Source organism: Aethalodelphis obliquidens, unplaced genomic scaffold (genome assembly GCF_003676395.1).
Source record: "Aethalodelphis obliquidens isolate GAN/ISIS:26980383/991018 unplaced genomic scaffold, ASM367639v1 scaffold84, whole genome shotgun sequence".
NCBI lineage: Eukaryota > Metazoa > Chordata > Mammalia > Artiodactyla > Delphinidae > Aethalodelphis > Aethalodelphis obliquidens.
In genome coordinates, this window is record NW_020838028.1 from 1752738 (window position 1) to 1771236 (window position 18499).

The 18499-nt window shown below is 38.5% G+C and overlaps 1 protein-coding gene across 1 annotated transcript in view; it reads left to right on the plus strand.

The window, feature by feature from the left end:
- The window catches only part of DBX2 (developing brain homeobox 2), a 40266-nt gene that overhangs the window by 5534 nt on the left and 16233 nt on the right, over positions 1–18499 (plus strand). The window contains exon 2 of the mRNA XM_027093515.1: positions 10916–11011. Within this exon, the coding sequence (XP_026949316.1) occupies positions 10916–11011 (96 nt within the window). The remainder of the gene's footprint in view (positions 1–10915; positions 11012–18499) is intronic.

Genomic DNA, 18499 nt, shown 5'->3' on the forward strand with positions numbered 1-18499 from the left:
CTTTTTTTTTTTTTTTTTTTTTTTTTGCTGTACGCGGGCCTCTCACTGTTGTGGCCTCTCCCGTTGCGGAGCACAGGCTCCGGACGCGCAGGCTCAGCGGCCGTGGCTCACGGGCCCAGCCACTCCGCGGCATGCGGGATCCTCCCGGACCGGGGCACGAACCCGTGTCCCCTGCATTGGCAGGCGGACTCTCAACCACTGCGCCACCAGGGAAGCCCTACACCTGTACTTTTAAAAATAATCTGCTCAACATATCTTTGGATTTATATGAAGATATTAATAACTTTGACATAGTTCATGAGGAATCAGCTCTGAACAAATTGTTATACGGTCCCCAAGTTCATAAACTTCAGGTTCAGGAAGTTCTTGCAGTGACGAGAACCAGTAGGATTAAGAGACAGTCCTTTTACTTCTGGTTCAGATTGAGAAAACCACACTCCCTCCAAAATAATGTCTGAGTTGGAATTACAAAAGGGTAGCAATTGATGTGCATTTTATTTGCCTCTCACTTTAGCATCTATCCGTCTCCCAATCCCTAAAATATGCTTCTCTACTTTGCTTTAACAGCAAGAAATTTCAATCTGTTAACATGTATTGAAGCTTTATTGCTGAGGTTTAATAATCAAATAGGAGTAAATACAGTAGGCAAGTAGGAACATTTTAGAATTTCTCCCTTAACTCTTACTCACTTTAGGGATTTGAGGATTATTTTAAGAGGCACAGTGGTTTGAATGCCCAGAAAATTGCGTACGGATTTATGCAGAAGTAAATGTAGGTTCCAGAGGGTTCAGGGTCGTGTCAGGAAGCCAAAGGATGTCATATGTTGTGGGCAACTTACAAGAATTGGCAACGGTGATTTTTAGCTACTTTTGTTTGCCATCAATGTGGCTCAGTTGTGGGACCCAATGCTGTGCATTAGAGTCCGTTGTATTCCTTTTGGAGTGTGCCTCCTCCATCCTGTTCTTGTGCCCACCAGAAAAAGTCTCTTTTTGCTATAAGAAAACATCTTACGGTTAGTTTTGCTGCTGAACAATGATAGAGATGGTATCAAAAGTAAGGGAAGGTATGAAAGTATGAAGGTATGAAGGTATGAAAGTAAGGGAAGCAACATAAGTAATAGCTGTGTTCATAAAATACTTTTAGCTTCATTGCTATGAAAGTTTTTACAGAAGCAAAAATGTTATCGTCTTTCAAATATTTAAACAAATGTGTGTTTGGTTTTTTTTTTTTGAGTCATAAATTTCTTAATTCTCAAACTCTAAGAGTTAACAAATCAGCCATTGGATCATGTTGTGAGACTGGTTTATAATGTGTCTGATTCCTGAGGCAGATCTTATTTGTTTGGTATCCTGCTTATTTCGATTTAGTTTTTAACTTCTATAATTTGAAGTCATAATGTAAGGTTTTTGTTGGATTCATAAAAAAAGTCACTGATAAGTTACCATTTATTTCATATTTCTATGTAACCTTCCTTTATAAGGTTTTTCTGAAGTCTTATAAGTCATTAATAGGATTATCAAATATTTTGCATAAGAAATGTGTTTTTATGTTAGAGTTGGGGGGTAAATACCTTATTTTCTCCTCAACCTACTTTCCACCACACTATTTCTCTGGCTGACGTCTCCCGTAATTTTAGAATCCATTTTATACCTTTTGGGGAGCCTTGATTTGTAGCTCTTAAAACAGTGTTTGTCCACTTAATCTTGGGTTAACAGAGGCCCTAAATAAAGTTTTTTACCTTAATTACTGTCATTTTTCTTTCCACAGTGAAGGTACACAATTTTTAAGTCAAATTAAAGATTAAAAACAATTTTTTAAAATTTAAAATTAAAAAAAAATTTTAAATTAAAAACAATTTTTAATCACTTTGTTTTCATTCAAATGCACCTGGAGTCTGTCAGGAATAAAAAGGGAAACTGTAGAAAGAAACAATATGATTTTTATCCAGGAATGCTTGTTAGAGTCCTTCTTTAAAGACTTCATTAGATCATGCTTCCATTTTAAACTTTCTTAGTAAGAAATTGGATTTTTGCCTTAACGTATAATATGCTTACCAGACCCTTGTATATTTTATTCCAAAAATATTTTATTTTACTTTCAGTAATGTTTCCACTTTTAATGAAATCTCTCCCTTTCCTTCTTTTTAACCTCCAGTCAATACTTGACTTGGCAATGCTGAGTGATTCATCACTTTATATAAAATTACCATAACTGATTTTATCTTTAATAACGTTATTATTTTGTCAGCCAGCTATTAGTTGGGAGTATTTCAGGGGCACACTCTTTTTGTAAGTTATATGAACAGTAAACTTAAGGCACTAAAATTCTCTAAAGTCAAAGATCAGGAAGCCTCTATGAGTTTTTAGACTTTTGTTTCAGAATCAAACAAAGCATGGGGAAAAGGAAAGGAAAAAAACATCAGGTCTTTTTCTATATATTGCTGAATATTTAATTGCCTTCTTGTTTATAGGTATTCCAAAGATGAACTAGGTTTTTCCCTTTTCTTTCACGTGTTCAGGCACCACGCATGCCATAACAGCTTTGATTTCATTAGTTCTAAGTGGCCGTCAGAAACAGAATATACAATATCTACCAGTTCTCTTGAGAAGTCTCAAAATTCCTTGTTCCTTAAAGATTTAAATCCCTAATACTTTCAAAACTAAAATATGTGGAGGAATTATTCTTTGAGAAGATTTATGTACGTTAAAAGAGAATAAAAACCATGACTGCTGGTGAATTTTTTTAATAGACTAACCTAGGACTGGATTGAGTTTAGGTGTGTTGAACCTACCCTAGAGTTAGATTGGGTCTGAAACCAAAAGACAGTCAGATTCTTCAAAGCGGGAACAGAGTCATTTCTGTTTGTCTACGTATTTTCTATAGGTGCTTTCACACTACACATTGAACAGCTGCAACAGAGACCACATGGCCTGCAAAGCCTAATGTATTTACTATCTGGCCCTTTACAGTAAAAGTTTGCCAAAACCTTTTCCAAAGCATAAATGGCAAATTGAGCCAATTTTAAAAGAATGTGTAGTTTTCTGAGCTGGTTTTAGCAGTATTTCTTTAATTTTAAAGTCTAGATTCACATCTAAGGTCTTTAAATTACTGATTATATAATCCCAAGCAATTCATGTAACTGCATTGAGCCTCATTTCAAAATGACCACAGATGTTAGGCTCACCATTTGACTTTCAACCACATACCTCAAGAGCCCATTGACAACATACAGGGAAAGATGTGAAAGACAGCTTTCCACCCTTCCACCATAAGTAAAATACATACTGGAAAAGGGGTATTGCTGCGAAGAAACCATCTCACAACTTAGAGGCTTAAAGGAACAATTTATTATTTTCTCTCACGGTTTCGTGGACCGGCAGGGCGCAGCTGGGTGGTTCTCACTTGGAATCTCATTGCAATTAGAGGTCAGCTGGGGCTGCCATCATCTGAGGGCTCAGCTGGGCTGGATGTCCAAGATGGATGTCTATTGACTCGCTTGGCTGACAGGGACGCTGGCTGCTGATAGGGTGCTCAACTAGAGCTGTTCCGGCATTCACACTTGGATTTTCCAAGGGCCTGGAGCTTCTTATACCATGGCACCTGGGTTCTGAAAGGCAGAGTTCTAAGAGCAACATTCCCGGAAACCCAGGCAATAGCTGTAAGTCTTCTTACAACCTAGCCTTGGAAGTTCCAGAATGTCACTTCTTCCATATCCCTTGGTCAAGCAAGGCAGCAAGACTATCCCAAATACAAGAGAAGGGGAAATAGAGATGGCTGTCAATGGGAGGAGTGCCAAATAATTTGCAACCGTTTAAAGTGTGCCAGGAATTAATCACATATGGTGGTAGAGCTGGGAACTCAAGGAGCCTTTATTGAGGATTTTAGAGGTTTGAGAGCTACAGGTACTGTTCTGCCATGGTATTCTCTTCTGTGACGCTGACTTTATAATAAAAAGAGCAAGGGATTTCCTCAAATTTTGCTCATTTTTTGGAAGCTGTCTGATGAAGACTCCTTGAAGGGAGAGGCAGCTGTCTAATGAAGACTCCTTGAAGGGAAAGGCACTAATTTTGATAATTGCAATGAACTAGAACCCCACAGCTTGAGGAAAAGCCAGACCCCACCCCCTTGTTGGTGTCGTGAGGACAGAAGAGAAGATGCTAGTGGGAGTGTCCAAACAACCGGTCGTTACCTCTTGCCACGCAGCATGTGACCACAGTAGAATCCTTCCATTTAGCCCCTGTGTATTCCACTACAGGCCATCCACTACTGCCAGGTGATTTTTTTTAAATGTAGCTTTCATCATATCATCAAGCTATTTAGGAAAACCTTAATTATCCCCATTTGACTATCAGATCAAATAAAAATATTCAGTTTGTCCTTCAAGACCTTCATTCCATCAATTGCATTTAGCTCCTCCAGCCACCTTCTTTTTTTTCTCAGTTATACATATATATATATATATTCTTTTCCAGATTCTTTTCCCTTATAGGTTATTGCAAAATACTGAGTATAGTTCCCTGTGCTATACCGTAGGTCTTTGTTGGTTATCTATTTTATATATAGTAGTGTGTATCTGTTAATCCTAGCCTTCTAATTTATCCTTCCCCACCGCTTTCCCTTTTGGTAACCATAAGTTTGTTTTCTGTGTCTGTGAGTCTGTTTCTGTTTTGTAAGTAAGTTCGTTTGTATCTTATTTTTTTTAGATTCCACATATAAGTGGTATCATATGATACTTGTCTTTCTCTGTCTGGCTTATTTCACTTAGTATGATAATCTCTAGGTTCAGCCACGTGCCTGCAGATGGCATTATTTCATTCTTGGCTGCGTAATATTCCATTGTGTGTGTGTGTGTGTGTGTGTGTGTGTGTGTGTGTGTGTGTGTGTGTGTGTACACACACACACACATATACGTATACACCACATCTTCTTTATCCATTCATCTGTCGATGGACATTTCGGTTGCTTCTGTGTCTTGGCTATTGTAAATAGTGCTGCTGTGAACATTGGGGTGTCCAACTACATTCTTTTTTTTTTTAAACATCTTTATTGGGGTATAATTGCTTTACAATGGTGAGTTAGTTTCTGGTTTATAACAAAGTGAATCGGTTATACATATACATATGTTCCCATATGTCTTCCCTCTTGCGTCTCCCTCCCTCCCACCCTCCCTATCTCACCCCTCCAGGCTGTCACAAAGCACCGAGCCAATATCCCTGTGCCATGCGGCTGCTTCCCAACTACATTCTTAATGTTCACATCTTTGGCCTTGGGCCAGCAGTCAGGCTGGTCTCCTTAACCTGCCCTGGGTGTCACCATCATCCTTGCCTTCTTTCCTTTTGTTCATGCCACCTTTCCTTCCTGGAATGCCTTTCTCTTCTTTTGCCATTCAGATACTTTCCAAATCAAGTTTCCAGATCAAGATGCTTTTCCTGCTTAAAGCCTCATTTGACAAAGCCTTCCTAACAATAATAACTCTTTTCTTTGTTCTTGATAGTATATTTTAGTGGAAATGTGGACCATGCTGCTGCTTTTTATACGCTGTCTTACAATCGATCCCAAATTATATAATAGTGGTAGGAATAAAAGCTAACATTTATTGAGTGCCTGCTGCACGTCAGGCATTTTTTTGTGTTCTTTTCAGTGGCCTCATCCTGGTTATACATTATAATCACGAGTGCAACTTTTGAAAAATAATGGTATACTAGGGGGCCCACTCCTCGCCAGCATGATTTAGCCCAATTGGTGTGGGGCCTGGGCATCTGTATCTTTGAAAAGCACTCCAGGTAATTCTGAGGTGTATTCAGGGTTGAGAAACATTGGCTAGGGGAACACACAGTACTATGTTTTTTAGATCTCATGGCCTTGGAAAATGCCTCAGATTTTATAGGACAAAACTGAATTTGGGGCTTCCCTGGTGGTGCAGTGGTTGAGAGTCCGCCTGCCGATGCAGGGGACACGGGTTCGTGCCCCGGTCCGGGAAGATCCCACATGCTGCGGAGCGGCTGGGCCCGTGAGCCATGGCCGCTAAGCCTGCGCATCTGGAGCCTGTGCTCCGCAGCGGGAGAGGACACAGCAATGAGAGGCCCGCATACCAAAAAAAAAAAAAAACAAAAAACTGAATTTGGCATATGAAGATATTTGTATTTCATTTATTTGATTAGCAGATTCAGACCTGTAAGGTACGGAACATTTAAAGGTAGAAATTCTTCCAGGGAGGGAAGCCATCCTTTTTTAATCTGTGTCATCCCAGCACACGGTGCATAATGTGGCCCTTGATAGATATGCAATAAGTATTATTTGCGTGGAATTAAAAGGACAGAATCAAACAAGTAGACTCTGCATTTGCTTTATCTTCTCGTGAACTGTACTAGAACATTAAGACCTTTGTTTTGCTGTCTCTGAAGTACTCAAGGCAAAAATAAATGCAGACTTCTCTTGTTTTCTGATGAGCAGAAAGGTAAAGGATGACTTAACTTGCTTAGCCTTGTGATGGAAGGCAAGTTTGCACGTGAATCACATAAATGAATTCCGTCCAGGTTGTGTGATAAAATAAATCACACCTTATTCATAAGTGTTATTTCTTAGGTCTTACTACTCAAGACAGATGGTTGTCATTCTTTAGAGTCTTTTGCGGGGGGTGGGGTGGGTCCACTCTATTCTTTATAGTCAGTTCAATTGTGTAGTATTTCAAGGTCAGGGGTTTAGATTTCTTTATTCCCGGTGCCATGTGCCCAGCACTTGAAGGAGGTCATTAAAACCATCCTTTTGAAATTATTTAATTCTCTGTTATTCTTTCCCAGAGGTATTTTTTGACCTTTTGGTTGCCTTTGTAAGACACCTTGGAACGTTTTCTCATTTCTCCTTGTCCTTCTAAAATATGCCGCCCAGTCGGCATAGCATCGCGGTAGCTCCTGAAATTTATTTGAAGGTTTTATCAGTGGTCTTTAGGATCCGTCCTTTGAAACGTCAGCACAAATCAGTCAATATCACAGTTTGCTATGACAATAAAAAGAATGTGGTTTCACCCCATGTAGATACACTCTGTTCTCCATTGGTAAAGAAAAATGAAAATAATAAAAAACAATTTAAAATGTTTTGCTTGCTTTCTAGACAACAGAATTTTGAAAATAATTTTTCTGTGTCTAGGCTTGTAACCACCCTTGACTGTGGGATGCTTTTGTCAGAGAACCGTGTAGTTAAGTTAAAAAGAAAACAAACCAGGCCAGTTCACCATTAAGTTGCCTCTAAGTTCCCATCTTAATTAAACATTCAAAATAATTAATAGATAGTTTGATTCTGTGTCTTCAAATAAGTCAGAACATCTGATTAAGAAATGAAAAGTTCATGAAGTTTTCTGTGAATAAGTGATTTTAGCCATTTGGATTCAGACAGTCTTGTTCCGGAAATTTTAAGTCATTTGTTTGTAAGAGATTCCCACAGAACCCAGAAGGCAGATTTGTTGGCAGGATACAAAATTTGGAGTATCCTGAAGTGTTGTGCTGAGGGAACCTAACATCACGCTATAGAACCTGACAGTGTGCATTTTTGCCATAGGGAAAGCCATTCGTTTTTCTCTTATGGAAAGCTGGGGAGATGTGGAGATGTCCATTTTCTGGGTTCCATCTCTTACTGGATAACTGGCAGTCTGTGTGCATGACATCCTCATCCCTCATGGCTAATAACTACATACTGTGCTAAAATATCTGTGTTTCACTGGTCTTTTAAAAAATGTGCTGAGACCCGTCATCATCACATTCCAGATGCTTGCCCATTTGAGGTTGAATATTAATGAATGAAATAGCAAGTGTTAAATGCATAGCCAGGCCAGTGCCTGTGTATAGGAGGTATTCCGTAAATAGTATGATCATAAATATTGTTCAGTACGCCTAAAATGAATTGTTTCTCTCATGATAAAGTGACTGCATCTAAATTATACTGATTGGCTTTGAAATGCATATCATCTGCTTGAAATTGCTTTGTTTTCTGCCCTTTTCAGAGCTTCTTCAAGGTAGTTCTTAAGTGGTTTACAGAAGTTTTAATACATCTGTTAACTCGTCACTTTGTTTTTATCACACTTGAGTTTCTGTTTTTGCTCACCACTTTAAAAACCATGTGGTTTACAAACACTTAAAAGTGTTACACATGTTTTTAACGCACTACATTGTTTTAAATGGCTATTTCCTCACACCATTCAACATCCCTACAGTCACACGCTCAGCTGGATTAGCATTTGACTTATGTCCAAGTAGGAGCACATAAAAAAATGGAGCACTTAATTGGAATTTCACAGTGATTTCTACATAAACCAGCTTCAACAAGGTGTATTATGTATGGAAATTAGGAATTGACTAATCTGTGTAAATATATGTGTGTCAGTGAGGTGATTTTAAAAGGTGAAGAAATGCTACACGGTGGAACTTTAAGCCTGGTCATGTCACATGTAGTTCTTTAGCCACTAGAGTTGCTACTGTAGACAGAATGTCATTTTGATTACAGGTTTACTATATTTAGATAGGATAATATAGAGCACTGTAACAAACTGTTCTATTAAAACCTTTTCTGGTTAAATTTAACACTAAGATCCTATGTCTCAGAACCTCATTTATCATCACAAATGAATTTAATTGAACACTTGTCTCAAATGAACCATCCATTTTTTTAAAAAATTCTTTATTTTTTCATTTTAGGGCCATAGGGTTAGACTGAGAAACATTTTGGCTAGAAGAGTACAATTTGTAATTTGTCCATGTCCTGCATTGTTATTTTAATAGTATCACTAATGTGCTTATTTTCTACACTAGATATTGAGCAAAAACATTTCTTTTGTGTGTATATTTCCAACTGTCATGATAAATGCTTACACACATGTATGTAAATGCAACATGGCTCAGCCTTTTTCTTTTACCTCAATTTCAAAAATGCCAAACAGCACAATGGCCATAACTTAATTATCTACAGAGTGTTTAGTTTGGAGGTGAAATAAGTTAGTTAACAGAAATACTTGAGAATAGACATAATGAGGTAACTTTTATACAGGGAAATGTATTTCCACATTTCAAAGTGCTTCATAAACTCATAGAAACATTAGAAAATGTAACTCTGCCTAAATAATGCCGTACTCTTATAATTTAAGATGTCAAATTCAGATAAAGTGATTTATCATTTCTATGATGGTTTTTCAGTCAGTATTAGAACAACTTATGATAACAATGAAAATTTTTTTAAAGTTTCATAGAACTTACTGAGCACCAAAGTGGGTCTCCTTTTCATACTTTGCTTAGTTGCCATATTTTCAAGGTAGCATTAAGACATTTTGTTATTTGAAAATCCAGATGTTTAAAAACTAAAAACACTGACATTGACAACTTTCCATCATATTATAGAAAAGACCCTGCATTATGATTAATTTGCAATTCAAAGACATTAAGGACCATGGGACCATAAAATTCTTATATATACTTATTTTGAAATATCCTTCAAAGATACTGGTAAAATAAACACATACTTATCATTTGGTTAAAATACGAGTCTGAAATTACTGTGTTCTTGAAAAAGACATGTATTTGTAGCAAAATAATATTCACTGTATATGATTAAGAAAAGAAAAAGTTTCCATTGAAAATGAAGGGAGAGTAGTAAAAATATTTATTTTCAAGTCATGTTCTAGATTTCAAGGTCATCTGTTGTGGAAGATAACTATGTTTCAGGGTGTGTCAGGGGAGCAGGGAAGAGGTTAATTCCTGATTTCCTATTTCTTAGTTTTAAGATCATTCATTTATCGAACATTTTTTGACTATTTAGAATGTGCCATGCACTCTGCTGGGTATGTGATGGTAAAAGCAAGTTGCCCACCTAAAGAAATGTCACCCATATTTATATTGTATTAAACCCCACTGTACTAAAGGACATGTTGTATCTAAGGTACTAAGCCAAAGCCTGGCATATAGTAAGTGCTCAATAAAGAAGAGCCATTAATATTCTGTGACATCCTTTATAGCTATTTTTCATCTACTGAGGAACAGAGTGTAAAATTTCTTTATTTACAAAAGTAATGATAACTATTCCGTGTATATGAATTAAAAATGTTCTGAATAGAATAGTTTAATAAAATGAGAAGAGCAGAATTATATGGCAACTCCCTATACTATAAACACAAATGCTTTCAGGTTGATATCTCTTGAGAGTAAATATTGTTACTATTCTCAAATACTTTGAGTCATGTAAAAGTGATCAGAAAGACCACTTTTTGTTATGGAATTGCTCAGTAAATTAACTGTTATCAACTTTGGAATCTAGCTATCTATATATTTCAAAGAACCTTCTGAAAATAAGCAGTAGAGTAATACCATCTCTTAAAAGAGTAAACTGGAGTATGTAACATCCAGATTGTTTCTTGGTAAGTATTATATCCAGAGCCGTGCTGTTCAGTGTGAAAGCCTCTAGACACATGAGTCTATTTAAATTTAAAAAGAACTTAAAGTAAGAATTCAGTTACACAGACATACTAGCCACATTTCAAGTGCTTAGTGGCATATGTGACAAGTGGATACATATTGGACAGTGCAAGTAGAGGACATGTCCATCATCACAGAGAGTTCTCCTGGGCAGTGTTGCTCGAGGTTGTATTAGATAAAGGACTATTTGATATTTACTACTTATAACCACACAGAAAACGAATGACTAAGTTTGGTTTTGATAATTTGATTGTTTACACCACAGCTTCCAAATCTTGATTAAATTATTTAGCAAGCTCTTTGACAGGTAAAGCCTGCTTTAAAATGACTTTAATTCCAGTAAAAGTTTAACGAAAGCCTCAGAAGATGTAGTGCTTTACTCCATGACTTCGGGGAAATTGGAATTTTGAATACTGTCTAAGAGATATGGCTAATCAGTGTGATCAACGCTTTCTCTGCAGCGCCTTCCAAGCCTTTTTTCCTGAGCGCCCCGCCATTCTACTCGTCGTGCTGCGGTGGGTCCTGTCGGCGCCCTGCCTCCCCCACTGCTTTTCCAAGTAAGTTTTTATACTTCATCAGCAATGCCTCAGTTACTCTGTAAACCAAAGCAGCAGGATTTAATGTGCTCTGGAAAACTAATTGGTAATGCAATGGCAAGGAGATAATTCCTCACTAAAAATCACAGCGATCCTATTCAGGAGGTTTCCAGAGATTTATCGAACCTCAGCACACTGAGCGATTGTGAGTGGCTTCTAATGGCATTGAAACCCAGGGCTGACACACCAAGGAAAACAACTTATTTTCCACTTGATGTAAAAGATCTCAGAGGGACCCATTTGGCTCTTTCTGAAACGTGTAGCAATGCTCATTTAGAGAAGAAGAAAGGAAGGAAAGAAAGCTAAGAAATTGTGTAAAATTTCCATTCAACTGAAAATGTGACACAGAAAGTCACTAGGTATCCATGGAAAATAATCAAAAATTGTCAAGATTGTAGAAGGAGATAAATACCTTCTCTTAAGATCTTTAAGAAAACCAACCAGGGTTGTAGGAAACGTTTTCAAGAGAACTTTTCAAACATTACACAATTGTAATAGTGTGCAGGGTAGAGGGAGAATGACAACTTTCAAAAACTTGAAGAGCACACACACACACTCACACGCACAAAGAAAAAAATGTCTAACTGAAAATAAAAAGAAATAAAATTCACCTGATCTTGAGATTTCTAGGTCAGCTAAGAATCTGTAGACAGAGGATTTGAGTTTATGATAAAGAAGTCCAGAGGAGGGGTGCATTTATCTCAGCTGCCCAAGAGAAAACATTGATTCAGATTAACAGCTCTGTCAGGTGAAAAGTGAAATAGGGTTAGAGTCAGGTGGAAGTCTAGAGCTGTATCACGGTTGAATTCAGATTCCCTGTTGCCTCTCTGCATGTGTTTTATGAATGTTTCAGGAGAGCAGTTGCTCAACAGAATGATTCCTGACAAGTGAGGCAGCAAATGCTGGCCGTTTAATGAGCTGCAAGCTTCTGAGCATCTCTTTAGGGGGCTGATACTTTCCCACAGAGCACTTTACATGGCCGGGACCCGGCCACAATGGGTGACAGACCCGTGACCAATCGTCACTTTCACTTGACTCATCCACACGCGACCTCACCACGATTTTTCACTGTGCAGATGAACTTTCGGAACCATTTCACAGGGAAAAGGCTCGGGCAAGGGTCAGTTGCCCTTTTGTATGGTCATAAAGCAAGGCTCTGTGTGTCCGTCTTTTCTCCTGTCTCACATTCCAAGTGAATTTCTGGACACCATTTAAAGCACTTGGCTGAAAAATAAAGCGGTGAATGAAACTGACTTTTATAGACTCATTCTAGCTCATCTTCCCATATAACCCTGTCCACCTGAAAAAGGATTTAGTGGATGAGCTGAGTGTATACAGGACTTGCTGAATACATAGGGCCCATTGTCCACTGTGGGGATTGTTTATTAACCAGGACTGATACACTATTTTGGAAGTGACCTATTAATTGTCCATTTAACTGGAATGTATTGATTCAAATAGAAAAATAGAAACCATGACTAAACCTTTTTCTCGCTCCTTCAAGGTGGTCTCCTGTGAGGATAATTGAAAACTGTTGTACAGATTAAGGAGACATTTATCACCATATATTAGCGTATCAGGAAAGGATGCCTGGAGTAGAGACTTAAACCCCAAATATCTGATACCACAGCATGGTGGCATCTCTGTGGAATTAAATCTTCAGTGTGGTATTCCAGGGGTGGTGATTGAAAGAGGTCCAACCCCTAGTTTCAGTGTTTTCACCCTGGTATAATACTGGTCTTCTACTTTAGAAACTCTCTGGAAATATAGACAGGTAAGGGGCAATGTACCAAAATATTGCATGTAACAGGTGGACATTCATGTATGCGTGAATGTGTGTGTGTATTCATTTTATAGTACTGTTTTAATGAGTTCCTAAGCCATAAAAGCATACTAATGCCCAGGCCAGTTTACTAAATAGAGCACATAAAAGTAGGTCCAAAGTCATTTTCTAGATAACCTCATCTTCCTGACTGCTTGAAAAAAATCACCCTAAGCATGTCTCATTTTTCTCCATCTGCTTCTCAGCCCTTCCCACTTTATGCCTTTGTGTAGCTGTTGTAAATTGTGGTGTCTATCTCTGGAGGCTTACAAAGCCCTGTGTTTATCTTTTTCATTTAATAAAACGTACAAGGGGAAAATCAACACAGTTCAGACTGAGGATGAGAATGCACTTGGTTTGTCTCCATTTCTAAGTTGGCATTTTAAAACAGCATAGAAGGGTGGAGTCAACATGGCGTACTAGGAGGATGCGGAATTCGCGTCTCGGCACAACTAGGGCACATACCAGGCACCGGTGGGGAACCTCGGAAACCTAAGGGGATGGGAGGAGGCCCCAGTGACCGGGTAGGACATGGGTCATTGGGGGAAGGAAGGGGGAGGAAAAGTGGAGGCGGGATGGGACTGGCACCCCTGAGGGGCGGCTGGGTGAGGGGAAGCGATCCCACACCCGAAGGGGGAAATTGGGGAACCATTGGGAGGGCAGAGGATCAAAAGGGAGTATGGCCAGGTTTCTCCTGCCCACTTGGGCCCCCAGGAACCTGCTGAGATCCCGGGCCTGATCCTCTGCCCACCAAGGCCCCCTCCAGCCGTGCAGGTCCTGAGGGAGCGGGAGGGAGGGAAGGGGGAGCAAAAGTAAAGGCCAGACCTCCAGGACCAGCACCCCGAGGGGTGGCTGGGGGAGGGGAGGAGTGCCTAAACCCAGTGGGACTGACCCACGGTTACGGGTCCAGCAGTGGTGACAGGGGAGAACCTGGGGGAGATGGGGGTGGGGGGCGTGGAGGAACGCAGCCAGTGCTTTCCCTGTCCACTTAGGCACCGGAAAGCCTGTTGGGCTCCCGGGCCTAATCCTCTGCCCTTGGACCCTCGCTCCTGCCATGCAGAACCCAAGCCCCACCCATACACCCTCACTCAGGGCGCTACTTCCAAACTCCGGAACTACACACTCCAGAGTCCCTCCTTTTTACGTGCTCCCTCTCCTATTCCACGCAGGTCCTAAGCAGAGGCCCCACCCCATGCTCAAACGTAGCCCCCCCACCCACCTAGGTCCCGTCCCACCCTAAACCCCGCCCCTGCCTAAGTTCCACCCCTGCCTAAATTCTGCCCCCATAGTCAAGGCTAATTTTTTTTTTCTTTTTTCCTCTTTTAGATTGGGATTGTTTTACCTTATTGATTCATTGTGGTTGATTCTTTTATATTTTTATTTTTTCAATTCTTTTATTTTTCCAATTTTATTTTATTCTTTATACTTTGTTATTGTTCTCTCCTTTTGGCTTGTTTCCCCTCCCCCCCCTTTTTTTTCCTTTTCTTTTTTCTGGTGTGGTTTTATTTTACTTTGTTGCAGTTGTTCCAATTATAGTTTTATTTTTCCTAATGTATCTTTTATCATTCTAATTTTATTTTGTTTTTTATTCTTTGATATTGTACTGCTCTTTCCTTTCTTTCTTTCTTTTTTTTTTTTTTTTTTTACTGCACTACGAAGCTTGTGGGATCTTGGTTCCCAGACCAGAGGTTGGGCCCGAGCTCCTGTGCAGGGAGCTCAGAGTCCAAACTGCTGGACTAACAGAGAACCTCAGACCCCAGGGAATATTAATCGGAGTGAGGACTCCCGGAGGTCCTCATCTAAGCTCCAAAACCCAGCTCTATCCAACTGCCTGCAAACTCCATTGCTGGATGTCTCAGTCCAAACAACCAGTAAGACAGGAATACAGTACCATCCATCAAAAAAAAAAAAAAGAAAGAAACAACAAAAAATTACATTACAGACGAAGGAGCAAGGTAAAAACCTACAAGACCAAATAAATGAAGATGAAATAGGCAACCTACCTGAGAAAGAATTCAGAGTAATGATAGTAAAGATGATCCAAAATCTCAGAAACAGAATGGAGAAAATACAAAAAACATTTAACAAAGATCTAGAAGACCTAAAGAGCAAACAAACAGTTATGAATAACACAATTACTGAAATTAAAAATACTTTAGAAGGAATCAATAGCAGAATAACTGAGGCAGAAGAACAGATAAATAAGCTGGAAGATAAAATGGTGGAAATAACTGTCAGGGAGCAGAATAAAGAAAAAATAATGAAAAGAATTGAGGGTCGTCTCATAGACCTCTGGGACAACATTAAACGCATGAACATTCAAATTATAGGGGTCCCAGAAGAAGAGAAAAAGAAAGGGTCTGAGAAAATATTTGAAGAGATATAGTCGAAAACTTCCCTAACATGGGAAAGGAACTAGTCATTCAAGTCCAGGAAGTGCAGAGAGTACCATACAGGATAAACCCAAAGAGAAACACACCAAGACACATATTATTCAAACTATCAAAAATTAAATACAAAGAAAAAATATTAAAAGCAACAAATAACATACAAGGGAATCCCCATAAGGTTAACAGCTGATCTTTCAGCAGAAACTGTAAGCCAGAAGGGAGTGGCAGGACATATTTAAAGTGATGAAAGGGAAAACCTACAACCAAGATTACTCTACCCAGCAAGGATCTCATTCAGATTTGATGGAGAAATTAAAACCTCTACAGACAAGCAAAAGCTAAGAGAATTCAGCACCACCAAACCAGCTTTACAACAAATGCAAAGGAACTTCTCTAGGCAGGAAACACGAGAGAAGTAAAAGACCTACAAAAACAAACCCAAAGTAATTAAGAAAATGGTAATAGGAGCATATATATGATAATTACCTTAAATGTAAATGGATTAAATGCTCCAACTAAAAGACATAGACTGGCTGAATGGATACAAAAACAAGATGCATATATATGCTGTCTAGAAGAGACCCACTTCAGACCTAGGGACATATACAGATGGAAAGTGAGGGGATGGAAAAAGATATTCCATGCAAATGGATATCAAAAGAAAGCTGGAGTAGCAATACTCATATCAGACAAAATAGACTTTAAAATAAAGACTATTACAAGAGACAAAGAAGGACACTACATAATGATCAAGGGATCAATCCAAGAAGATATAACAATTGTAAATATTTATGCACCCAATATAGGAGCACCTCAATACATAAGACTAATTCTAACAGGCATAAAAGGGGAAATTGGCAGTAACACAGTCATAGCAGGGGACTTTAACACCCCAATGGACAGATCATCCAAAGTGAAAATAAATAAGGAAACACAAGCTTTAAATGACACATTAAACAAGATGGATTTAATTGATATTTATAGGACATTCCATCCAAAAACAACAGAATACACTTTCTTCTCAAGTGCTCATGGAACACTCTCCAGGATAGACCATATCTTGGGTCACAAATCAAGCCTTGGTAAATTTAAGAAAATTGAAATCATATCAAGTATCTTTTCCAACCACAACACTATGAGACTAAATATCAGTTACAGGAAAGAAACTAAAAAATACAAACACATGGAGGCTAAACAATATGCTACTAAATAACGAAGTGATCACTGAAGAAATCAAACAGGAAATCAAAAAATACCTAGAAACAAATGACAGTGAAAACACGATGACCCAAAACCTATGGGATGCAACAAAAGCAGTTCTAAGAGGGAAGTTTATAGCAATACAATCCTACTTCAGGAAACAAGAAAAATTTCAAATGAACAAACTAACCTTACATCTAAAGCAATTAAAGAAAGAAGAACAAAAAAACCCCAAAGTTAGCAGAAGGAAAGAAATCCTAAAGATCAGATCAGAAATAAATGAAAAAGAAATACAAAGATCAATAAAACTAAAAGCTGGTTCTTTGAGAAGATAAACAAAATTGATAAACCATTAGCCAGACTCATCAAGAAAAAAAAAGAAGACTCAAATCAGCAGAATTAGAAATGAAAAAGAAGTAACAGCTGACACTGCAGAAATACAAATGATCACGAGAGATTACTAGAAGCTACTATATGCCAGTAAAATGCACAACCTGGAAGAAATGGACAAATTCGTAGAAAAGCACAACCTTCTGAAACTGAACCAGAAAGAAATAGAAAATATAAACAGACCAATCACAAGCACTGAAATTGAGACTGTGATTAAAAATCTTCCAAAAAACAAAAGCCCAGGACCAGATGGATTCACAGGTGAATTCTATCAAACATTTAGAGAAGAGTTAACACCTATCCTTCTCAAACTCTTCCAAAATATAGCAGAGGGAGGAACACTCCCAGACTCATTCTATGAGGCCACCATTACCCTGAGACCAAAACCAGACAAAGATGTCACAAAGAAAGAAAACTATAGGCCAATATCTCTGATGAGCATAGATGCAAAAATCCTCAACAAAATGCTAACGAACAGAATCCAACAGCACATTAAAGGATCATACACCATGATCAAGTGGGGTTTATTCCAGAGATGCAAGGATTCTTCAATATATGCAAATCAGTCAATGTGATACACCATATTAACAAATTGAACAATAAAAATCATATGATAATCTCAATAGATGCAGAAGAGGCTTTCGACAAAATTCAACACCCATTTATGATAACCCTCCAGAAAGCAGGCATAGAGGGAACCTACCTCAACATAATAAAGGCCATATATGACAAACACACAGCCAACATTGTCCTCAATGGTGAAAAACTGAAACCATTTCCTCTAAGATCAGGAACAAGACAAGGTTGCCCACTTTCATCAGTATTATTCAACATAGTTTTGGAAGTTTTAGCCACTGCAATCAAAGAAGAAGAAAAAATATAAGGAATCCAAATGGGAAAAGAAGAAGTAAACCTGTCACTGTTTGTAGATGACATGATACTATACATAGAGGATCCTAAAGATACTACCAGAAAACTACAAGAGCTAATCAATGAATGTGGGAGAGTAGCAGGATACAAAATTAAAGCAGAGAAATCTCTTGCATTCCTGTACACTAATGATGAAAAATCTGATAGAGAAGTTAAGGAAACACTCCGATTTACCATTGCAACAAAAAGAATAAAATACCTAGGAATAAACCTACCTAGGGAGAGAAAAGACCTGTATGCAGAAAACTATAAGACACTGATGGAAGGAATTAAAGATTATACAAACAGATGGAGAGATATACCATGTTCTGGGATTGGAAGAATCAACATTGTGAAAATGACTATACTACCCAAAGCAATCCACAGATTCAGTGCAATCCTTATCAAACTACCAAGGCAGTTTTCACAGTACTAGAACAAAAAATTATACAATTTGTATGGAAACACAAAAGGCCCCGAATAGCCAAAGCAATCTTGAGAAAGAAAAATGGAGCTGGAGGAATCAGGCTCCTGGACTTCAGACTATACTACAAAGCTACAGTAATCTAGACAGTGTGGTACTAGCACAAAAACAGAAATATAGATCAATGGAACAGGGTAGATAGCCCAGAGATAAACCCACACACATATGGTCACTTTATCTTTGATAAAGGAGGCAAAAGTATACAATGGAGAAAAGATCGCCTCTTCAATAAGTGGTGCAGGGGAAACTGGACA